The following is a 25,739-nucleotide window of genomic DNA, read 5'->3' on the forward strand; positions in this document are numbered from 1 at the left end:
TTATTCCATAGTTGGGGGGCCACATATGAAAAGGATCGACATCCATTCCGGACTCTAGGCTGAGACAGCAAGAACTTTGAGCTAGAGCGAAGGGCTCTGGACGGAGTGTACCACACTAATTTTTTTGCTAAGTAAGAAGGGCCTATGCCGTGAAGGAGTTTATGGGTTAGACTCAAGATTTTAAAATGGCATCTTTGGCGCACAGGTAACCAGTGCAGTTTTTTAAGAATGGGTTTAGAAGCAGACCTAGGAGGCAAACCCAGCACTAGCCTCGCTGCCGCGTTCTGGATGGTTTGTAGCTTAGTCAGCAGATTCTCGTTTATGGAGGAAAACATGGCATTTCCATAATCAAGCCTGCTGACGATCAATCCCTGGACCAGAGGCTTTCTGGCTTCAGGTGGGAGCCATTTGAAGATTTTACGCAATTGGCGAAGTATTCCAAAACAAGTCCCGACAACCTGGTTGACATGGACTTTCATAGAAAGAGCCCCGTCAAGCATGATCCCTAAGTCTCTCACGGCTTCTTTAGGCTCAGGGCAGGGCCCTAGATCATGAGGCCACCAGTCCTGAGACCAGAAGGTCTTGGCCTTGCCGAATAGCAAAATTTCGGTCTTACTGCAGTTGAGTTGAAGTTTGTTTTCACTCATCCAACTATTAATGTGAATCATACATTGTTTAAAACTAGTACAGGTTTCCTGGGAGTTGGATCTTCAGGTGATAAGTACCTGAGTATCGTCTGCGTAAGACACCGTAGTGAAGCCATAGGATTTTATAATGTGGGCCAGAGGGCAAAGATAAAGATTAAATAATAAAGGACTAAGGATCGAACCCTGCGGGACCCCCACAGAAAGAGGGATAGTGGCGGATGCATGAGAATTCATCCTGATATAGGAGTAACGGTCCCTGAGATAGTTCGCGAACCAAGCCAAAGCATTTCCTCTGACACCAACCTCCCACAACCGATGTTTCAGAATAGAATGCTGTGGGAGATGGTGTCAAAGGCAACGGAAAGATCCAATAGTACCAAAATGGCTGATTCACCCCTATCCAAGGAGAGTCTGATGTTATCCACTATTTCAATTACTGCGGTTTCAGTGCCATGAGTGGCACGGAAACCTGACTGCGACGAGTCAAGAAGTGCATGTGTTTCAATATAGGAAGACACACGTTTGTTGACCAAATATTCAAGAACCTTACCAAAGTAAAGTAGTAGAGATATTGGTCTGTATTTGGACAAGATGGAGGGATCACTGTTGGGCTTTTTAAGAATAGGCCTGACTTGCACCAGTTTCCAACTACTGGGGAAGGAGGCACTCTCAAAGGAGGCGTTAAAAATACTGGTCAGACCATCAGCAAGCAGCGGCAATAGCTCACTGCACTTACGAGGGAGCAGGGGGTCAGTAGGAGATCCTGATTAAATTTTTTTGAGTGCCAATAGCACTCCTGCTGAGGAAGTGGGCTCAAATTCTATCATAGATGGAAAATCAGTGGTTTCAAAGGAGGGCTCGGAGCTGGAAAAAGCCACCCCACTTAGAGCCACTTTTTGAGGAGAGGAAGGAAATGAGGAATATATTAGTTGGATTTTACTATGGAAATAGGAGGACAGTGAGTTCACCCACTCCAGGGAGGGGTCAAATTCTGATTGCTCCACCTGAGGAGTGGTAAACTCCCTGAGTATTTTGTACAATTCTTTGCTGGATTGGGAGGCCTTGTTTATTCTTTGCGTGATATAAAGAGATTTGGCTGCCTTTATATGTTTTATATAATCAAAATGAATTAATTTATACTTCTTGCGGTTTTCAGGCATTCTGAACTTCCGCCATAATCTCTCCGCCGATCTACAGTCCGTTTTCTCTCGTTTCAGAGTCTCGGTGAGGCGATTCTTTTCAGATTAACTTTTGTTTCCGGGATAATTGCGTCAAGCGTATTTCTAATGGACGTTTCTAATTGAATGGCCATTGTTCCAGTATCATTAGGACTATTGTCCGGAGGCTTAAAATGCATCTGAAACGCCTCAGGAGTCAGTTTATGCCAAGGGCGGATAAGTACGGATTCTTTTTGGGTAGCGGTCCATGACCTGGAAGGTATAGGGAAATTAAAATTTATTAAGAAGTGATCCGTCCAGATCATCTGCAAAGGGGGATGACAGTTTAGATCAGTCATATTGGAGAATACTAGATCCAGTAAATTACCCGCTTGGTGAGTGGAGCCTTGTACCTGCTGAGTTAGTCCCAGGATTTCCAGGGTAGAGATTAAATGGCAAGAATCTATGTCATCTAATAGCTCTGCATGATGATTAAAGTCACCTAATAAGATAAAATTATCTGTAGCCAGCACATGGGAGGCTAAAATATCTAACAAATTGTTGGCGAATTCGGATTTACCTCCCAGGGGTCTATATACCAGGGCTGCTCTGCCGACCGCTACCATGTTGTATTTTATGTTAATTATCAAAATTTCGAGTGTGTCGTTGGAGAGCGAATCAAGCCGGGTAATCTCTAAGGGGGCCTTTGCGGCTACTGCAATGCCTCCCCCTCGTTTTCCAACTCTATCTTGCCTAATCAGATGGTATTCACTGGGAAATGCCGTAGCAATATCAGAGGAAGCCTGATTATGGAGCCACGTTTCCGTAAAACAGATGTCAGGTTTCTGATTGTCCAGTGGGCACCAAAGCTCTAAGGCATGTTTAGGGATAGATCTAGTATTAAGATAGAGAGCGGTGAGTAAATTAAGGTCCGTATTCGTACTTGTATTGCTTAGTTCCCGCGAACTTTCGGACATGAATTACTCCGAGCCCCTACGCAATAGAGAGGAGACAGCCATCCTGGCCGAATCATTCCTAAAAGGGGTGGCAGTGGGACAGACTACCAGGGATTCTACTAGATTATGCTGGTTTAATTAGAGCAGTTCCTGCCGGTTATAACAGATCATGGTTAATATACACGGACCACTTAGGCGCCACACAAATTTAAAAAATCAACCAGGGGTTTGGGCGACGGGCGGCGTCCTGGCGTGGACAGGCGCAGACGGGCTTGCCTTTGGCGCGCCGCTGCGCGCGTCCGCGCTGTGTGGTGGTTTAAGTAGGGAAGGGGGCGGGCAGCTCTGATGACGCTGCTGGTGCACCAGGTGCTTCCTGTCCCTCCACACAACCGGCACAAGCCGTGGCGGAACGGGGACCAGCACGAAGAAGGTCAGCAGGTGAGAATTAGGCGGTCTTAATCACCGCAACACAATTTAAAAGCACACAAATTAAAGTATAAACACGGTCGTAGTCACCGCATACAATGTTTAAAACACTACAAAGTATTAGAAATATAATATGGATAATATATGTGCCATTATTTTATGTGGTAATGAGATCTTTCCCTTCTTGATGAAGGCTGTAACTGACATTTGATACTGTGCCTGATTTAAAGCAATATCACAAAACAATCCATTTGGTAAACCTACTCTTATTCAGTTAATATCTGTCTGCATTTTATCTCTTTGTAGACCCACCGTACTCGAATACTTTGTCTAATGAGGACTTCACCTACATTTCCAAGGGTCAAAGTTGATTCCATATTCAACCTTCTGAGCAAGTATACTACTAGTGTGAGATACACTCTTGATCTCCACTCTCTACAGAAGCTGCACCCTGAATCTTCACACACAGAAGATGATGACACCAATCAATCTGTGTCTTCTATTGAGGATGATTTTGTCACTGCTTTTGAACATTTAGAGGAAGAGGAACCTCTAATCGCACGTGAAGTCCTTGGTAAGTTCCTAACTATCTGGAGTGCTTCTTGTTGTGTGTGTCTCGGAAAAGGGGTCTCCACAATAACATTACAGTGGAGACCCAGAAGCTCTTTATGAAGATGAAGAGGGCTGGACAAAAGTAGTCTTCCACGTCCTTTTATTCTACCAACAGCACAGCTCAAGTACAACCTCCTTGCTCCCCTCCCAGTTGTGCTAAAATCGCCCAACTTTCCACTTTGTAATGTGGCACCCCTTCAAGAGTCACCGTATAGAATGCACAGGTCAGTGACCACTTAAAGAGCAAGTTACAACACTCATCCTTAGAACCGCACAGCTTGATCACCTATTGTTCCACATACAAAACAGATCTGTGCCAAATATGAGTTCATGTTTGTACACTTATGCTAGACCTGCAATAAGCTACTTATGTTTAATGAAGATCCTCCTGAGCTACCAATATTATTGGAGATGTAATAGTAACCACATAGGACAAGGTTACATTAGTGGCCACCAAATGTAAGATAACCAGCCGTGATCACTTCAGTGCATCAGGCATGGTTGCCAGCAGTGATGTAAAAAAAAGCAGTCAATGTTGAACGCCGCTACATGGGTAATACATATCAGCCATAGCTGCAATGTCACTAGTACCAAATTAATAGTAGTTGTAATAAGTGCTCCCCAATTCCGTTTGATTTTTATCACTCAAATATCAGTTTTAAATATATATTGGAAATTTAATAATTTTTCTAAAACGTCAACTTATGAGTTCTGAAAATGTAAACTTTTTCATTTTGGATACACACTTTTCAGTTGTAGTATACATATAATAATTCAGTCAAGCAAAAACTTTATATTTAGTTCATTGGTGTGGCCCCGCGGCTAGGGCGACTGACTCCGGAATCTGGGGATCACGGTTTGATTCCTGGCACCGGCGGCAGATTAGCCCAGCACCATGTGACTCTGGGCAATAGCTTGCTTAATCTTCCCGACGGCCCCCAGCGGCTAGAGACCCTTACGGGTGAGTGTGCACTTTACAAATGTGGATTATTATTATTATTGGAATGCACAAAGGAGGACTACTTACAGGTAGCTGGAGAGCTACCAGTAGCTCACGAGCTACTGGTTGGAGAAGCCTCTGCCAGGCTCTTTTACTGATTAAAAGTAGGCTTTGGAAGTTTTCATTGATACTTGTTTACTTTAGATTGTTTTTAGTATGTTTTCTGTTGTCAGTACCCTTTGCATTGTGGCATCTAATAATGCCTTCACCCGTTGTAGTCATTTAGTAATTTAAGGAAGGTGTCTTCAGAGATGGAGGAAACTGGGCTTTTGTTGCAGTTGTCCCCCCATTTTATTCCCACTTTGTAGCTACTAGATGCTGATTTTCGACTCTGACAGTGCACTGAGACCTGAAAACCAGACCTCAGTGTCAGTACTCCTTACCTAAAACTAATTGTTCTAGTAATGGCGAAGGACTTTAGCACCCTGTTAGTCTCTAGTAAAGGAAACTTCAGGTACCTAGTGCTCAGGTGTTAAAGAGGGTCTCAAAGGACTGCAGCATATCCTATGCCGACCGGAGCGACCCACATACAAATTTCACTCAGATTGCCTATATAGGCTGCGTGACATAATGCAAATCATGAGTGAAAACATGACACACTCCGGTATTTCATGCCAAAGGCATTTCATCTAATATCTGTAAGTCACCTACAGCAGGCCTTTGAGGCCTAAAGCAGATGCATTATATTTTTTGTGAGACATATCTGCATGAACAGTAATGCCCCTGTGATGTGTGGTTCTATTGCAAGATATTGCAAGTGAGCAGGGTAGCTATCTTCAGGCATGTACTGGGCACTCATGAAACCGAGGTACCCAGCTACATGATGGCTTTATTGAAAACTATGGTGTTTAGGATTAAACGCCTTGTATTAATCAACCCACACTGATTCCAATGATGGAGTTATTATTAAGTGCACCTTAGAGGTACCTCCTGAAATCTACTAGCCCTGTAGTTTGCTGGCAGGCTGGTCCAGTGCAGCCTGCCACCACTGACGAGTTTCTGGCCCCCTAGAAGGTGAGAGCCCCACTCTCAGAGGACAGAAGCAATGTCTGCTCTGGAGAGAGGTGCTATCACCTCCTCCTCCAGGAAGGCTGGTCCCTCAGTCCCAGCTTGCAGCACATTCTGACCAGACCGTTCCCCTTTGAAGAGAATGGGACGCCCAACGCAGTAACACCTCTGCACCCGGACGCCTTGGAGCCTTCCGAGGTGACCTGTTGTTGTGGGCTTGGACCTTGCCCCATACTCACCTTAAATTCCAGAGAGCAGTCCTATAAGTCGCTGTTAAGTACCCAAATGCAGTACATGTTTTACCCCCATAGGATAAGATTACCGCACCAAAGAATTGCACTGTCAACTCTTGAAAACTGTAAAAAAATTTATCTCAAAGTACCTACCTGATTCCGATGATCTTGGTATCTAAAATCATATAAAAGTATGTCTTATTTTTATAAATTGGTGTCATATTTCTTTGAGTGTGTAACTCACTTACTGCCTTTGTGTATGCAATAAATGCTTAGCACTACCCACTCTATTATATCCTTACTGCTTGCCCACACTACCACAAAACAGAGCTCTTGGGGTGTCATTTGTGCCTCTGTAAACTGATTGGGGTTTGCCTGGTCTCTTTACTCAGTGTACCTCTTTTTAGTCCTCTATATAAGGAGCCAGGTTCCTAAAAGGAACCCAGAGTAACACAAAATTTAAGATCAAAAAGAAAACAAGTGAGTTGTTAGAAAGTAACGGACGTTATCATGTTGCTAACTTCAGACCGTTCACTGTAAAGCTGCATAGATAGTTTGTGTCCTTTTGCATTGATTTATCACTTTAAAAATGTGTACCCCGAATGCTAAGAAATATATGCTTGACCATGTATTGCAGGACTAATTGAATCATAGTACACTATTTCATAATAAAGAAACAATTTGCTATACATTTTTTCAAACTTTAATTACAAAACATGCATGTGAGTTTAATAACCTCTAGATTTTATATTTGAAGATTTTTTCTATTTTTTCAGGACGTGGCTGTGGCACAACAAGAATCCAGCGAGATGTTGCTTCACAGACTGTGCCTACTCATTGTTTGAATTCTAGTGGGTCAAACATCATTGTGAGCTCTTCCCGCCGTAAATCATCATCTGCTGCTTTTATCAACGTATCAGGACTTAAGGAATTGTCTCATTCTCCGCAAAAAAATTCAGTCACTACCTCAGTTTCTGATTTGTGGAACCAGAGAAGTTTCTGTAGGCCCAGCAATGCCTCTAGTCAAGTACCCCCGTTGTTACACAAAGGCCCGTTGCCTTCTTCTCCTGCTGAATCATCCGAATCTGACTGCTCTAGCCCAAGCCCCATAATTTTCTTGGATGAGGAAGGCTATCAAAAAAGCTTGCGGGCTACTCTTGATTTACCAAAAATCCCAGTTGCAAAGGATGACATTGAAGACTCCGACTCTGAGGTCAGCGAGTTTTTTGATAGTTTTGATCAGTTTGACGATTCAGACCGCTCCCTTGAAAACTCCTATCATCTTAAAGGGGAAGCTCTGCTTGAAAAGTCGCCACAAAAAAGAAAATGTGTAAAAGAGAAGTCTTGCTCAGCTGGCATGAATCCTCACAGATTTAAGTTTGATCGCCCCACTCTGCCAGCAAATGTAAGAAAGCCAACTCCACGTAAACCAGAATCTCCTTTTGGCACTCGCTCTGACACCCCTGATTCTCCTCTTCCTGTTAAAACATCTGGAGAAGATGCAGGGTCTTTGTTTAGTCCAATTAGTTCTGCTTTCAGCCCACTTGGAAGCTGTGTCACCTCAGAAAGTTGTTACAGACAGTGTGGTCATGGGAATACTATTGGTCATGAGTTGTCTTATCATACATACTCAGATTTTGCCGACAGTGTTTCATTCGACATACTGGGTTCTGCACTTCATTCACACTCTAAAATGGTACAGAAACGCAGAAGAAGCCTTCCCTATTTGGGCTTGGTTGTAGCGAAGGAGGAACAGGAAGAAACTGTGAAATGCAAAGGCAAAACTCTTGAGAAGGAGGTTGACCGCAAAACTCAGCGGAAGCACAGGACACTCCTAGTAAAAGGAAGCATACCGAAATTTGCTGCAGAACTGGTTGAGAAAAGTTTTGGAAGTGCATTTAAAGATTTGCAGAGAGGAGTTTCAACGTGCACCAATGCGTTGTGCCATTTGGCTTCCAAATTGACTTCGTCTGTATTTCAAATGGCTTTCTATGAGATTGGATGCCGCCGCGCCTTTTCCTTGAAGGAACGTGCCATAAGTGGCCTAGCAAGCTTTATGGTAAGTGAAGCTGTGTCAAGTGCTCTAAGTGAGCTCCAGTGTGTAAAGAAACAGATGTTTACCAACACAGTAGCAAGATTTGCAGCAGATCTTGCGGAGGAACTTGTTTTTGAAGGAATTATGGAAGTATGCCAGTTTTCTCAACCATCTACTCCCACAACTGCTCATCAGTGGCCCTTTGATTATGAAAACAAGGTTGTGAAATCATATGCTAAAGATTTGTCTGAATCTGTAATTCAAGAAGCATTTATAGAACTATCCCAGGCTGACGTGACCTTCACCACACAAGCAGCAATAAGTGTTTCTTTAGACAGCATAAAATATGGAAATGCAGAAAGTATGATGCAGTCCACACAGACTTGCACTGTTTCTCCAAATTTTCAAGATCGAGATTTGACTGCTTTGAGTTTCTCTCTTGAACCTGAAAGAGCATATAATATACAGCAGGCTTTGTTCTTTACTTCTGGTGTGGTAAGTTCAATATCAGTGCCCCTGGCTGGAAGTGCGCTTTGCCAGTCGCCAACCAGTTTTATTGGCAACACAAACGAAAAGATTTGCCCTGTAGAAAGAAAGTGCAGTGATCTTATTGATGCATCATATCTTGCAGAAGAAGACGGAGAGCACATTTGTTCTGTTCGAAATGCTGGTCTCTCCTCAGAACTCCGTCATACTACTACCGACCAAATTGATTTGAAACATAGAATAGTTGATGTAAGTAGCAGCAGTGATCAAGAGATCAAGCCAGACACCCTCACCGGATTCTCTGGAAACATGGTGGATATGATTGTGAATGAGGCTTATGAGGTGATAACATCCACCAATGCAACAAAGACAGTGGACGAGTATGCAGATTATCTCACAAGAAAAATAGTTGTGAAACCACCTTCTTATTCGCCATGCCTGCCTATAGATATGTCTAAAACTGTGTTTGCAGATCAGCTAGCAAAGTATATTGTAAAGCAGTCAGTAGATGAATCCATATTGATGCAAGCCAGTGAATTAAGAATTGCAGCTTCTGATGTCAACAGTCATATTGGAGTAAATAAAATAGAGCATGGAAAACAAAGGCATGTGCCAAGAAGCACAGAGCATCAACAGATTCTCCTAAAATGTGGTTCATCACGGCCCTGTGGCCAGGGCTCCAGCCAACATACTGTGCTGAAATACTGCCCAGAGGAACATAAAGGACATCTAGCAGATGTCCTTTCATCACTTGCACCATATGTTGCAGACAAGAAATGTGTGAATGAAGGGGTCACAGGTCCTGAAATTAGAATAAGTGGCACACATGACACGTTTGCAAGTTGTGAAATGCAGAAGTCAGTGACAGGTTCTTCAGTGAGCTCAAATCTGCAAACAAATTATTTTTCCTCTTTGATGTTTGGTAGTGGAGAAACATTGCAACTGGAGGGCAAACCCAGAGGTCAAGATATAAATTTCAGCACATTACCAGATCCCCCTCCACCTACTCCTCTGACACCAACTCAGGTTAGAGCTGACCGAAATCTAAGGAAGGTAACAAAGAAACTCAAGGGTGAATTGGCCAAGGAACATGCTCCCGCCACACCACCTTCCACACCTCGAAATCCACCTGTAAATGGACAGGAATCTGAACAGAAAGAAGAGTTTATGTTGAAGCTTGTGACATCACTTTCTGAAGAAGTTGAAAGTAGTGAAGATGACGAACAATCAGACTCTTTTGTGGAGAAGTCTGAGAAAACGTCAGCATATGCAAGTAACTTGGCAAACCATATTGTTTCAATTGGAACTGAAATGGCATCTTCTTATTTGGATGATAAAGCTGGGCCAGTTGAAATTGACAAAAAACAGTCTCTTTTAGGTCTGCTAAATGAAAGATGGAGCTACACCACATGCATGAAAAACATCACAGAAGACACTCTCACTTCCCTGTGGAATTATGCAGGTGACATGGCTGCAGCAGTCCTCAATGATGCTAAGAGAACAGCAGTCACAAAGCACCATAAGCTGCTACAGCTCAAAAAAGTAAACTGTCATGTTGCTGGTCTTGGCCGAAGGAGGAACAGTAGCGACTGTAGATCAAGCGAAAGGATTTGTGGTATAGCAGGCCAGTGGTCCAGAGAGACAAGCGGATCAGTTCTTTCTTTACCTTTGAGTTCAGGTTCTCCTGGACTGACTTCCAAATATCCGAGCTGCGAAAGTGTGACAGATGAGTACGCAGGTCACATTCTACAGGTTCTGAAACGGGAAGGGGCTAGTAGTGAGGTAATCATGGACCAGTATGCCAGCAGACTGGCATATCGAGCTATAAAATCAGGCCTACAGCAAGCTTCACAGGGAATGAAACTGAAATACAACAAGAGAATATTTCCAGTGAAGGGCTCACAGGTGACCACTGCACAAGATGGGCATAGGTTTCTGAGCAAAGATTATCCTCAAACAACAGACTTTGACAGACCGCCAAGAAATGGCATGAAGCACCATTGTGGAGACAATGCATGGGGAAGTGGTGATGACATACCAAGGAATGAATGTACAGACTTGTTGCATTTTGCAGAATCTCTTGCTCATTCTATAACTTGTGATGTTAGGAGAAAGTTAAAAATGTCAACAGTCTGTCTTCCGAAATCTCTGACAGATTCCTGTCTTTATAAACGATCAGCAGTTGATGAGGTAGCGGGCGATATTCTCATAAACTCCTTTTCCAAAACACTTCTTCCTTTTTCTGAAAAACATAGGCTATACCACAGTACCGGTAGCTTGAACGAATATGGTTATAGTGAAGGCTTTATTCAAGCCATAGAACAGTATGCCAGAAAAGTGGTGGATGACACTTTAGAACTGAGCCTGAATACTGTTGGTGTTCGTGCAGTAGAAACCGGAAAGAAGGTTGACAAGTTTCAAAGCTCTGAAAAAGTGGCTTCTTTGTCTGCTTCAGACTGTAGATATTGCAAATTGAAGGACTATTGTTACTCTACCCGGGGAGCGTGTCACTATATGCCTGGTCAAGCGCCCCCCTACAGAATTAAGCAACTCTCCAAGCCTAAATATAACAATGCTGGTCAAAAGTCAAGAGCTGCTCACATTGATATACCAAAAATTCACATTGACCCAGAGCAGAGGGCCGTGCTTGCGGAAAAAATTGTGACAGCAGCTATCGAGAAAGCTGAGAGGGAACTAAGCAACACAAGTCTTGCAGCTGATAGCGGGATTGGACATGATGCTGTCAGCTTTGCTGAAAGCCTTACTACGGAAATTATGACTTCGGCTATGACCAATATTGGCCATACCTTTAACATAAGGTACGTCTGTTATTCTTGCTTTTTCAAATGATTTGTGCAATGTAATATAAGCCCCAAATAGAATTTCCAGATATGTTATGATATCATGTATTTTGTTACTCTCTGCCTCTTGGATTGTTATCATCGTGTGTTTTGAATTGCATCAACTGAACGGTACTAATTGGAGGCCATCACATTCTTGTAAACTCTATAGGGTTTTGAAAAAAAATAAGTTTTTATATCCTATGGTAGCAGGTTCATCCAAATTTTGCTTAGATAAAAATATTTGTGACCTCATACTGTACCACGTTTACTCCTTACTTAAAAAAGAACTGAACAAATCTAGTTTGACTTAATACACGTTTTGTGTGATCTTCGAACTAAAACAAGTATTGAGCTTGGCAGCAAGCAAGTTGATGGTTCTTTGGAATGCAACATCTTATTAAAGTACCAGGTACCCCATTAATTAAAATTTGTTTAATTTTCTTTTCACTGTTGGCTGTTTTTCCTTAAAACCTGTGAAATCCAAAATTGAAGTATGCACTATTCATGTTGGTAATTGCTTGGAAGAATTATATTTCACGCCTTTGTCCTTTGTTGTTTATTCCTTCTTCTCATGTGGTACAGAGCTTGCGGGCACGATTATCTTCTACTGCATTTGAAACTCTGCATCAAATTGAGTCATTGTTTTTGATTAATGAGTGAGGCATTCTGGATCGGTGCACCATAGGAAAGCATCAAGTGTGCAAGACCTTGTGCAAGTCAGCTTGTTAAAGCCATGAGAGTACAGCAGCTACAAAAGAGCCACAGGCATGGTACTCTAAGCAAGGAACCTTTGTTATCTACACATTGCTATCAACTTGTCCTATTTCTTAAAAGTGAGCTTCAGCGGGGGCGTGGCTTGCGCGCCGCTTCAGTGTGGCGGGTCGCGCTTGAGCTCCGAGGCGAGCTCGGCCCGTTCAGCGAATTTCTCCGTTTCTAGCTGCCCCTATCGGCGGAAAATACACCCTTCAGCGCCGGAACATGCTGCGGGATGTATGACGGTGTTTCCATGTCGTTCTGGTCACCGGCTGAATGACTTCTGCTTCACGCTTCAAAGACGCTCGTTTACCTCACGAGCGGCCGCCATTTTCCCACTACTGACGCTGATTTATCTTCTCCTCAGAAGCGCCGCCTGGATACATAATTGCAGTTTGTCGTCGCTGTCCATTTCATCTTGTCTGCGATGCCTGCAATTGGTAACGTTTATTGGGTTTTTTTTTCTGGTATTTCTTTGCTGCTTGGCTGGTGATTAAGCTGTCCACGCGCTGTTTCTTTCAGTGCAGCTCTCTCAAGTAGGTGTAAATCTTTGTCCTACGAACTCATTACTGTGCTCCCAAGCGTTATTGTAGCTATATTATTTTTTGCTACCTGTCTGCCTTGCATATAAGTCCGCCGCTGTTACTATCTTAGCGCCCATTGAGATCCGTGTGCTATATATTTTTTGGTATAGTCTGCGCAGTTTTTCCTCTCCTTTTTTCCTCAAGTGGTTGTATTTTTTCTTTTTCCTGGAGGCTGCTCCTTCATGGTTGCCAATATGGGTCGCTCTTCGACCAACAAAGACTCAAAGGATGTTGGCACGTCGTTGAAAAGGCTTAAGTCAGTGTCTCCTACGCCTGAACCTCCTCAGTCAGACACCACTTCAACGCTGGACATAATATTAGCGCGCCTCAATGAAGTACATGATATGGCGCAGTCCACGAAAACTAACACAGATTTATTACAAGTGGAGGTGTCTGCTATCAGGAATGACTTTAAAGCCCTCTCTCTTCGTGTCTCTGCTGCGGAATCACGAATCAGTTGTGCAGAGGATGGTATGCATAAGCAATCCAGATCCCTCAACCACTTGGAGCGCTCAATGGCGGCATTGCGCAGAGACCTAACTGAGCAGGAGGACCGTAATCGTAGATCTAACCTACGCATTTTTGGGCTGCCGGAGGACTCAGAGAAAGCATCTTCATCTATGATAGAGTTCTTATCCCAATGGATTCCGGATACCTTACAAATCTCTTTCCACAGAGACTTTGAGATAGAAAGAGCACACCGTGTTCCAACGTTTCGGTCTAAGACAGCTACCCAGCCAAGAGCAATCATTTTTAAACCATTGCGACATCAGCATACTGAACTGATTCTCTCTCATATGCGGAAAACTAAACAAGTCATCTGGGACGGTCATCGGATCTCCATTTCTCAGGACTTTGCCAGAGATACGGTTATACGGAGAAAAGGCTTCCTGAATCTTCGAAAACGTCTTTCTGAGATGGGTATTCCCTTCTCGTGTTCTGGTCCATCGAAATTCCGCATTACTTATAAAGGTCGTTCTAGAATTTTCGAGGAGCCGGCTGACCTAAATACCTTCCTGGACAACCAGCTGGAGATAGAGATGGAGATTCAAAAAGCGACTTCACTGACTCCTGGTGCCTCGGGCACTTGAACTGTCTCCTTTTTTTGTCTGGATATATTTTTTCTGTATGACTGGTTCTCTTTTCTCTCCTGTTGAGCTTATAGGCCGACCTTCACTTCCATAGATGTTAATGATATTTTTCTGTTCTTCTTGTGTTCACACTCATTTCTGTTCTATCCTTTTTTCTGGCATCCACACTTGTTCGTTCCTTTTATAGCTCTTTTTCTAATAGTACCTCTTAGTTTTTCTTTAATGTTTTCTTCTTCTACTATTTTACTCCGCTTCATCAACTTTTCGTTCTTTATTCTTACTCTTTTACTCATTTCTTTTACTCTGTTTATTTCACTTGTCTTCAACTATTCTTGTCTCTCCTCTCTGTCATCTTTTCTTTTGACTTACTTCTCTATTTTTTTGATGGTTATCTCTTAATAGTTACATTGCTTTTTCTGATGTGGGACATTTTCTATCCTTCTTTTTTCTTTTTTCTCCTCCTATTCTGATATTTTCCTACCTTTCTTCTCTCACATATATAATGTTATTATATACAGTTATAGTGTATTCATTGAATATGTAGTTATTTTTTTTTGGGGGATATACATATTGATTGTCATGCATTAATCTACTGTTCATGGTTTTCCTCATGCTTTTCTTTTTCTTATCAGTTTTTCTAATAATATTTAGTAATATAGATATGTTTTCTCGCCATTGACTGCTTTAAATGTGATTATACAAATATCTTAGTTAGCGTATGATTATTTACGTTATTAAGCTGCTTTGCGGTACTGTTTTTGATTGTTACCAGTTTCTTTTTTCCTGCTATCCGGCTCTTATAGTTTTTGGGGCTGTTGCTATCAACTATTATTTCGACTAGTACGGGCCCCTTACTTGCCTTTCCACGTTCTCCCTAGTATGCTGTTGGTCTTCTGTTTGGTCTCTATAACCTGACTCTACCTTTTTTTATTTCTGTCTCTTGCCATTTTTTCCTTCGTATCACTTTTCTTCTCTCTTGCCCTTTATATCTTAAGTGTTATATGACTTTTTCTGCTGTACATCATTTTCTTTCTTTCTTTTTTTCTTCCTTCTGGATGTTATATTACCTTTTCTTTTCTCACTTTTCTGTATATTCCTCTTTTTTCCGCGTCGAAGTCATAGTGTTAATATATACAGTTATAAATTGTTTATTAACTATACAGTTATTTTTTCAAGGATTTACATTTTGTTTGGTATGCTGTAATCTAGTGCTCATGATTTACCTCATGCTGATTGTTTCTTTAGAATTTGTTCTATTATATCTGGCACTATAACTATGTTTCTCTTCATTAGACTGTTAGCTAAATGTGTTTATGTATTTTCTTAGCTATAGTTTAATTAATTACATTATTAAGTTGTTGTGCGCTGATACTTTTGTTTCTTACCAGTTCCCCTATGTCTGCTCTCTGGTTACCATATTTCTTTGGGGCTATTGCTATTAATTATTTCTTCGCCTAGTACGGGTCCCTTACTCGCCTTTCCACGTTCTCCCTAGTATGATGTTGGTCTCTTTTAGGCCTTCCCTCCTGCTTCTTCTCTCCCTCCTTTCTTTTCTCTTTTCTTCTCTTCTCCCTTTCTCTTTTTCTTGGATTCCCCAAATGAACCCTCCTACAGTGTTTCTTTTGTTTGATGATTGGCTCCTTGCAGTTCTGTCGTTGGTCTTGTTTCTGTCACCCATGTTGTCGTCTTTCGATTTTTATGTTTTTCCATGCCGGGTTTAAATGTATTATCCCTTAATGTTAAGGGGTTAAATCATCCGGCGAAGAGGTCAAAAATTTTAGATTATTGTAAATCCCTGTCGTCTGATTTGGTTCTTTTTCAAGAGACCAAGGTCACTAACAAAGAAGCGTTGTTTTTAAGGAAGGAATGGGTTTCGGATGTTTGCTGCTCTGATGCTCTGGGTAAACGAAATGGAGTTATTACATTAGTCTCAAAGAATTCTGGTTTATCGCTACTTTCTTCTGACCATGACTCTGAGGGTCGTTGGTTGTTATCTAAATTGTCGGATGGTCAGCATGATCTGTATGTGATGAATATTTATGCACCTAATATTGATGATCCGTCCTTTTGGAAATCGGTTACCAAAAAATTAAATGACACCCCGCACTCTGGAAATCTTATTGTTGGTGGTGATTTTAATTTACCAATGGACCCTCTTTTAGACAGGAATTCTGCCTTCCAGTTTCGTCCTCCTAAATCCCACAAACAAATGCTTAACATGTGCTCCATTACTCATCTTCAAGACATTTGGCGTCTTCATAACCCCACTGGTAGTGATTTCTCTTTCTTCTCTTCGCCTCACTCTTCCTTCTCTCGTATTGACTATCTCTTAGTTCATTCTTCTCTTGTTTCATCTTCTTCTTCTCCGCTTATACATCCTATTTTAATCTCTGATCATGCTGCGGTCACTTTTACTTTGTCATCGTTTGCCCCTAAATCACGCGCTCGCTCGTGGAGATTGAATACCGAAGTTTTACATGATTCTACTCGGGTTGCTGAATTCTCTAAAGCTATAGATACCTTTTTTCATGAGAACGAAGGCTCTGTCTCTTCCCCAATTGTTCTATGGGATTCCTTTAAATGTACTTTCCGTGGTCAGGTCATTCAATGTATGTCCAAACGTAACTCGGCTATTAAAAAAGAACTTACGGATTTGTCATCTGAAATAAAGTCTTTGGAAGCTTCCTTCAGGCATTCTAAGGATCCAACTTGCTTACAACAAATAAAGTTACTTAAATGCAAACATAATACCATTGTTACTAGAAGAGCCTATATTGGGGTACAAGCTCAAAAATCGAAGAAATTGCTGTTAAAAAATCGAGCTGGCAAAATCTTGGCTGCTACATTAAAATTTCAGGACTTTTCTTTTAAATCCTCGCAGATCTCTTCTATTACTGACCGCGCCGGTTCTAAAAAATTCCAAACGCATGAAATACTTGAAGTTTTTCGTGACTTTTATAATAAGTTGTATACTCCTTCTAATCAGGCCTCTTTTGACCAGTGTCAAGCTTTTTTAAAATCGGTTCCGATTCAGTCGGTCTCTGATGTTGATCGCTCTTTTTTAAATAAACCTATTTCCCCCGACGAAATTGAGTCTGCGATTAAAGCTACTCGATCTGGTAAAGCTCCAGGCCCTGATGGGTATCCGATCTTATTTTATAAAACTTTTCTCCCTACACTTGTCCCCAAATTAAAATCTGTCTTTGACTCTTTTATTAAAGGTGGGTCTGTATCTGGTACGGCTGCTGAAGCTACTATTGTAGTGATCCCGAAAGAGGGGAAAGATCATTCGGATCCTAAAAACTTCCGACCTATCTCTCTCCTTAACATGGAAGCAAAGATTTTTGCTAAAATCCTGGCCAAACGGCTAGAATCCTTTGTCCCTCTTCTTGTTCATCCTTCCCAAACTGGTTTTGTGAAAGGCCGTCTTGCGCGAGACATATACGCACTTTCTGTCATGTTCTCGGTGTTGCCAAACGCTCTCCACTTCCTGCCGCGGCCTTGGCCCTTGATGCGGAAAAGGCTTTCGACAAGGTCTCTTGGCCGTTTCTTCGTGCTGTTTTATGCGCGCACAATCTTGGCGACTCTTTCATTAATATGATTATGTCCTTATATTCTCAACCCAAAGCTAACATTAGAGTTAATGGTGCTACGTCCTCTTTTTTCAATCTTAGTCAGGGCACTCGACAGGGTTGTCCCCTATCCCCGCTCTTATTTTTATTATCCATTGATCCTCTTCTTCGTTTGATTGATCTACATCCTGATATCAAGGGTTTCTCTTTTGGCCCTCACTGTATTAAAACTGCTGCTTACGCAGATGATGTTCTTATTTTTTCAGATGACATCGCTCTGGCAATCCCGGCTATTTCTAACATCATTTCCCTATTCTCTTCGGTTTCAGGATATACCCTAAATACAGACAAGACGGAAATGTTCCCTTTGAATGCCTATTGTTTCCCCTCGCATATGGGATCAGCGGGTTTTAAGTGGCAGTCTACACACTTGAAATACTTGGGAATTTATTTTTGTTCTACTTTATCTGCCACTATTGCCTATAATGAATCTCAAACTATACTTAAAGTGCGTCGTCTTTTGGATACATGGTCTCCGAAACATATTTCTTGGTGGGGTCGCCTCCAAACTCTCAAAATGATGATAACGCCGATTATTAATTTTGTTTCATCCATGCTGCCGATTAAATTGTCGGATTCCTTTTTTCGCGAAATCGATATTCTGACTTCTAAATTTTTGTGGAATGACAAACGGGCTCGACTTGCATACAAATTTTTGCGTCGTCCTTGTGATATGGGAGGTTGTAATTTTCCTGATTGGGAGAAATATCAGACTGCTTTTTTGGCGTCTCAAGGTGCTTTATGGTTTTCTCCGCCATCTCTGTATGTTCCTTCTTGGCTGCTCATAGAACAGCATTTAGCATCTCCTTTGCCTACTGCCTCTTTTTGCACTGCATCCACTTTGCATATCCTATTTTCCCGATCTATCATTCTTGATACAATTGCGGAGGTCAGGAAAATAGACAAGAAGGTGGCAATTCCGTTGCATAAAACCAGGTGGACATCTATTTGGCGGAATTCCAAATTTAAACTTATCATTTCTCCCACCCTCATCTCCTATTGGGCAGACAAGGGAATCTCTCTTGTTAAACATCTCTATGGTGCTTCTGACGAACCATTACCCTTCTCTACCTTGGCTCAGAAGCATTCCTTAACAAATCTTGATTTTTATACTTTTCTTAAAATTAAGGTGGCCATTGCCAAAGTTCGTCTTCATCCTACTTCTTCTACCATCTCACTTTTTCATATTTGGTTCAAATCTGGTCATGTTGCCTCCAAAATTTATAAATTTTTGTCCTCTGCTTCACTCCCTGAACAGACGGTTGCTCATCAAAAATGGTTACATCATTTTGATCATGCCATTACAGACCATATTTCCTCTGAAACTTGGCAATCAATTGGTAAATTCTCTCTTCGTAATAAAATCGCACCTTCTTTAATGCAGTCTAAGTTTTTTTCTATTAATCTCCTCCATTGGACGCCTGTACGTCTTCACTCACTTACCCTTAACCCCTTCAGCGCTAATGACAAGGGTAACTCGTCATGGACTTTCCATTGATTTCAATGGAAAGTCAATGGGAAGAAGAGGGAGTACCTTAGCAGCCAAGTGGTTAAAGAGGACAACTTATGCTGGAGCTGTGGCCTGATGGCAGGCGACTTTCCTCATATGTTTTTTCATTGTTCCTTGCTTCAACCTTTTTGGACCCCCATTCAGAAACATCTCTCTCTTATTTTTGGTATTGATCTCCAACTTTCCTTCCCGGTAATTTTATTAGGCCCAATGGCTGCCCCTACTCCTCTCCCTTTAGATCCATTGGAGTTACAGTTGTTGGATCTTCTACTGACTGTAGCGGTGAAAATTATTCTTATGGAGTGGAAATCCTTTTCATCGGTTTCCTATCATACGTGGTGGGCGTGGGTCTCCTTCTTACGCAGTGCACACACTTCGGTTGATCAAGCTCACCTCTCTCCATCTATCTCTAGTGGGGTTTGGAAAGCTTTGGATGATTATATGGAATTGTCTTCCAAAGGGTTGGTTCCTCAGTTTCCTTTTGATGTGTTTGTCTAATTGTTGTCTGCTATTTGGTCTCTAGGCTGGGTTTGTCCTGTGGGAATCCTTCTTTTTCTCTTTTATCTGTTCTCTCTTTCCTGTCTTCTTTTCCTACTCATCCTCTCTTTACTCTTAACCTTTTCTCCTCTCCTTCTTTTCTGTTTCCTCCCCTATCCCCTTCTCCACATTTGATAGTGATACGTTTGTTTTATTGCCTTGATAGAGGCTTCTACTTGAATGAAATCTATATCTCTCACAGGCTAATGTTCATTTTCTATATATATTCTCTTGGTTTACCTATCAATTTTAGCCCTTTTTGCATACCTCTATTGCATCGATTGTATCACTTGTATTGTATTTTATATTCATTATTCTTACCATTATTCTCATCAATAAAATTTTCTTGAACAGAAAAAAGTGAGCTTCAGCTAATTCTCATTGTTAAGTCAACAGCACTAGTCATTCTTAGACTTTGTAGTTTCACTTTTCCTGTTTTTAGTTCGAGCCTAGCGCAGCACACATTCGCTACTCTATGGGAGGCTTCTTGTGAGCGCTCTAAACTTCTCCATGTGGGTCTGACTCCTCCCACACATTGGATTGGTCTTTGCGTGTGTCTTTCTATAATGAAAGCACGCAAATGGCCAAAGGCGGGTGCATGTCCCACCTCTTCTCCAAAGGTTCACTCCCACAGTGTTTTGCTCTCGGGAGCGAGCAGCGGCGCGCATGGTGGCAGCTGCATTCCTCGTTGCGTCGTGGATCAGGTTACTAATTAAACACAGCGCATTCGCTTTCACTTTAGCGGCCGCGCTAGTTGTTTTGTGTGGGGTTGTTATTTGCTTGCTGTTGTGTTTTAGGCGCACAGAACCTCTCACCCGTGATGTTTTCTTTTCGAGGGCACAGAAATGTCCTTGTTTAAACATCTTTGCTTATTTGTCTAAATGAATTGGTACCTCTGAAACATTCATCATTTGTCTAAAAGTTAGGGCAGGTTCTGCACTTCTAACGCAGGTTAGAAATAACGCTGGTTCCTTGTTTAAGGAGACAAAATGACTCCTGTTTGAACGTGTATCTCAATGTGCTTCTTCAACACTTTACTGCACTAAATTAGACTACTCCCTGTCATATATAGGAAAAACAGCTACATCATTATATTCCAATATATGTCCTAATAGACTGCTAAAAACCACCCCCACCTCCCGCCCTCTACCTTTCCTCCCCCTTCCCACTCTCCCTCCTGCACCGCAGAAGCTGCTGGACCTGCCTTACTCTCCTGTTGCTACATCCTCGAGGCTATTGTTAAACAAATCGCTTCTGCATCGCCTATTGTAACTGAAGAAACTATATAGCGCACATTGTACTGGTAATATTTTCCTAAAAGATTTCCAATCACATAGATTTCACTGGTGCCCATGCACATCTGCACCAACATTTGGATTGATATGCATAATCTCATTCTTGCACTGGATTCTTGTTTCTTTGTAGCACAATGCCATTTCGGGTTCTTCGAAATATTCACGGCGTACTCTCATTCTTTCAAATTGTTTTAATTTGGTGGTAGGTGTATGAATAGAAAGCTAGGGTAAAAATGTAAAAGCCTGTGTGTGTGTGGGGGGTGGATAGGGCTACAGGTTGGTGACTGCCTCAGGTGGCATATTTTCCCTTAAGATTACGGAGCACCATGAGCTCCATGACTGCCAGGATCTCTGTAAGTGCTGTAGGGTGGGACAGGCATCCCAGACCATTCCTCTCCATTTGCGTAGTTGGAGGAGTTAGCTTTCTTTCCCGATGCTTAGAGAAGAGAGCTTTTTCATTTCCATTGATGAAAGAGTTGGAGTCCATAACAAGCGGCGAGTCATTACTGTGCTGTGGGGTGCTCAATACCCACTCAAACGAAGATGAGAACTGGAAATTAAAACTTGGGTAGATGCTGTTTTAGGTCTCTGCTGTAAAGGTAGTTATCGATGCAATCCCCAATTACATTTTACATGTTTCACTTTATCTTTCTTGTTTTTATTGTTTTTCTGTAGTTTGCTACTGTGATAAATTATCACGTGTAACTGTAAATGTAAACTTGCTTTAAATAGGGTAGTTCAGTTGCACATAATGTCTTCTTGGTTATATATAAGGTAGCAAAAATGCTTTTAACACTTTATTATAACTTTTCAACATGCTGCACTGCAGCGTAATGCTCTACAACATAGCTTAAAGACACTGCCAAAGCCAGTAGCTCTGGCTAAACACATATAAGGTCAAAAAGGCTAGAACTATTGGCTATGCCAATGCTTGTTATGCATTTGGATACCCACAGGTTCTTAGCTCTTTACAAAAAAAGGATGATTTTTATTTTGCTCGACTAACAAATACCATGATCTGATAGAGACATCTAGCTGCACATTCCTTACCTTGAATTTCCCAGGCGTCAGACTAGATTTTTCTTCGTGCTATACCCCGCGCAACAGTAGGTGGCATATGGTGACTATACGTGACGTCTGCGTTGTCTGCACCGTAGTGACATCCGCGTAACCTATATAGGCACCACCTCAGTGTGCTGATGTCCGTTCTTTTCTTTCCACGCCAGTAAAGTGCTGATCCATGAAGAAATCTATCCTGTCACTTTTTGAGCGAATTTTCTACTTTTTGTCGGCCTCTTTTTGGTGTGTAGGTTGTTTCCTCATGTCTAGAAAGACTTCTGGGTTCAAGCTGTGCGGCACCTGTCACCGCGCAATGTCTGTGACAGACCCACATCTGGTTTGCCTGTGATGCCTCGAGCACTGCCACAACTTCAAGTCGTGCAGCGACTACAAGGCCATGGCTCCAAAGGCTTTGAGGGAGGAGTCCCTAAAGCTACTTGTGGCCCGTCAGTCAGCACCCCTTAGTACGACTCTTTGGAGAGCTCATTCATGGTCCTGGTCCGGAGGTGTCCGAAGTCCTTTTCGTCCCACTCCAAATAATCAGGACACTCATGTAAGAGGCACAAGAAGTCGACCCGTGCTGAGACTTCTCCCCATCCAGCGGCCAGTACAATGGAGGACCCTCTGCACTCTAGGCCTCCTTCTTAGGAACCTGTACCTGGGTCATCTCGGTGCCTCGCTGATTGTACGGGAGCTGGAGCGACCAGCTCCCAACTTTGAGAATTTTATAAGGCCATGCACCTCATTTGTGGGTCAAAGTTCGACTCCAGGTGATGCACCCGCCCCACCCCCAACCATGGATTCAGCATTCGATCGGAACAGACGCCGGTCATGCCATTGTGACCTTACCTAGCGCCTGCCCAAATGTAGTCTCCCGATGCTGTGGGCACCATGGGGCAGCCCCAGCCCAATTCTGATTCCCAACCACTTGAACCCGGATTGGCGCCTACCGACGCCGGCGCCAACAGAACCTACAGGTCATTTCCGGGGCCTTATTCTGAAGGGCTAGGAATGGAAGAACATTGGGAGAGGTCGCTGGACCCTTTAGAAGACCAGCCTTATCAGGAAATGGACTCGTATGAGGAATTGGGTGAGGCCAGCTTACTGGATACGTCTCAAGATTCTGGCCTGCTTTCTCCCCCTACTGTGGCTGGAGGAGGGATCGCCTTATCCTCTAGTGGTGCGAAGGGTGGATGAGGTCCTAGACAGTGGTGGTCAAGACTAATATCTTGACAGAGGTCCTACAGCCAGATGTCTCCTCTTCGAAACCCTTGCTGCACTTTAACGAGCCCTTACAGATGTCCTACTGGGAACCTGGTCCAAGTGCAGCTCAGAGGCACCTGTGAATAGGACAATTGCCCTCTGCCATCGCCCTGCTCCTGACGACCTAAACTTCCTCACTAGCCAACCTTCCCTGGAGAGCTTGGTAGTCCACGTCTCTACCTCCCATGGCGCATATCCTTCCGCTTCCCTGGACAGGGAATCCAAGAGGCTGAACAGTTGGGGCAAGAAAAAACTTTTTCGCCAGCCTTGCATTGGGGTCGGGGAACACTGCATGCTTATTGGGATGTTATTTTCACTCCTTATGGGAAATGGTTGCGCAATTGCTGCCACAGATCCCAGAGGAGACAAGGGCCACCCTCTCACAAGCAGTATCAGACAGGAGAGATGCAGTAAAGTTCACAATTTGTTGTGGTCTCGACACGACAGACTTGCTGGGCAGAGTGATTTAGTCAACGGTAGCTGTTTGTCGCCACGCCTGTTTGAGAACAACTGGGTTTTCAGGGAATGTCCAGGCCTCTCGAATGGACACGCCCTTTAATGGTACCAGTCTCTTAGAAGACAAAGCAGGTATGGAGCTGTAGCGCTTTAAGGACTCACGGGCTATGGCCAGTCTATCCCCAGTCTTCCTTTTGCCCCTTTCGTGGCTACTGAAGGGGCTTTCAGCCGTGCCCCCCTATCCCAGCCACAAGGCTGTGTAAGTTCCACAACTACCACGTGGCCGAGAGCGCAGGTCGTTCCAACCGTGTGGGTCTGGTGACTAGAGGTCCGGTCAGACCACCACATCCCTGCAGCTTCCAAACCCTCCTAGTCTTGCCCTTCCAGATTATGGGCAGCCAGTTGGTGGCAGGATCACCCATCACCCCCCACCACTGGCAAAACATCACAATGGACAGGTGGGTTCTCCACACAGTGATTCCCTCCCCTTCGAGACTACACCTCCCTCCATGTCTCCATCTTACGAACGGCTGGTGAAGGACCATTTAATTTTAGTTCAGTACGAAATCATAACTGTGTTGGCCAAGTGAGCCATAGAGCGGATTCCAACGCTAGAAGTAGTCTGTAGTTGCTATTCACACTACTTTCTAGTCTAGAAAAAGAACAAGTGACTGCATCCTATCGGAGACCTCCAAGCACTCAACTACATCTGCCCTGGACCTGTGCGCTCAGGTCCTGTTTGCCCTGGACCTGGGCGCTCAGGTCCTGTCTGTCTTGGACTTGGGTTACTGGTTGGTAGCGTTGGACTTGCAGGACGCCTATTTCCACATTCTTGTCCTGCCTGCCCATCGGACCTACCTGCGGTTTACAGAAAACAACGAGCATTTTCATTTCACCGTGCTCTCCTTTGGTCTTACCAGCACCCCCTCGGGTGTTCACCAAGGTGATGGGGGTGGTTGCAGCTCATCTGTGTGGATCAGGGGTGTCAGCCTTCCCCCTAATCTCGATGACTGGCAGCTGAAGTCGGGCTTGCTCCAGGCTGTCTCCCACCTCCAAACTATGATGGACCTGCATTTGCTGGGTCACTATCAATGTGCTGAAGTCACACCTGACTCCCTCTGAGATGCTCCCTTTCATCAGTTATTCTGGACACAATGCAGTTTTAAACCAACCTTTCCGAGCACGAGTCCAGGATACCCAGGCTATGATTCCAATGTTTCCGCCGCTCTCCTAGATTTCGGTGAGAATGACTCTGAGACGGCTGGGGTTCATGGCCTCTTGCATCCTCCTAGTAACACATGCCAAGTTGCATATGCAGGCTCTGCTGTGGGACCTGAAGTTCCAGAATCTCTCCTACATGCTTCAGATCTCGGAGGGAACTGCACGGGAACTGCAACTGTGACTGACAAACCGCGATTGGGTCATAGGCAGACCCTTCTCAAATCAGATCTCTCACTAGTGACCGATGCGTCACTTCTGGGATGGGGCAGCCATCTGGGAGATGTGGAGATCAGAGGCTTCTGGTCTCCAGCAGAATCTGGACTCCACATACACTTGTTGGAGCTCCGAGTTATCTGTTTGGCATTAAAAGCCTTTCTACCGTCCATCAAGGGAAGGCTAGTGTTCGAGGCATGTGGGCTGCTAAATTCATATCTATAGCATAGATCGCCGCCTAGTGTTGGGTCCGGATGATTGCACATTGTTGTCCTGGAAGAGTCTTCGAAGTATCACGAGATAGGTGGCTCCTCAACTGGACTACAGTGCGCATGGGCATCGACAGATTGTTTTTTTCCGCCATTGGGTTCGGATGTGATTTCGACGTCTCCTAGTCGGAATCGAATAAAACTATTTCTAAGGCCAAAAGGCCTTTGTTACCTCGTCGGTATTGTTCGGTGTCGTGCTCTTCTGCGGAGTCGAGTAACTCTTCGGACGACATCTTCGACGACCCCGAGGCACAAGGCCCAAGCCATCGTCTGCAGATTTCACCACCATCGACGGAGGTCGAGGCCGATTCCGGAGAACCCGTTGAGGGCCAGGACCTGGAATACGTCGAGGAGGTAGGGGACGACGAAGAAGTTTATGGGGCCGCGGAAGATAGCTCGGAGGAAGAGCTATGCCCCGAAGGTTACATGACTCAGGCTCAGGTCACGGGATCG

At 43.4% G+C, this 25,739-nt stretch overlaps 1 protein-coding gene across 8 annotated transcripts in view; it reads left to right on the forward strand.

Annotated features, from left to right (window-relative positions):
* AKAP11 (A-kinase anchoring protein 11) overlaps positions 1–25,739 on the forward strand; it is a 322,839-nt gene that overhangs the window by 116,005 nt on the left and 181,095 nt on the right. For all 8 annotated transcript variants that reach the window (XM_078657281.1, XM_078657285.1, XM_078657284.1 and 5 more), the window contains 2 exons: positions 3,493–3,760; positions 6,816–11,379. In XM_078657281.1, coding sequence (XP_078513407.1) covers positions 3,493–3,760; positions 6,816–11,379 — 4,832 coding nt within the window. The remainder of the gene's footprint in view (positions 1–3,492; positions 3,761–6,815; positions 11,380–25,739) is intronic.

Source organism: Lissotriton helveticus, chromosome 8, assembly GCF_964261635.1.
Source record: "Lissotriton helveticus chromosome 8, aLisHel1.1, whole genome shotgun sequence".
In the NCBI taxonomy this organism is placed as follows: Eukaryota; Metazoa; Chordata; class Amphibia; order Caudata; family Salamandridae; genus Lissotriton; species Lissotriton helveticus.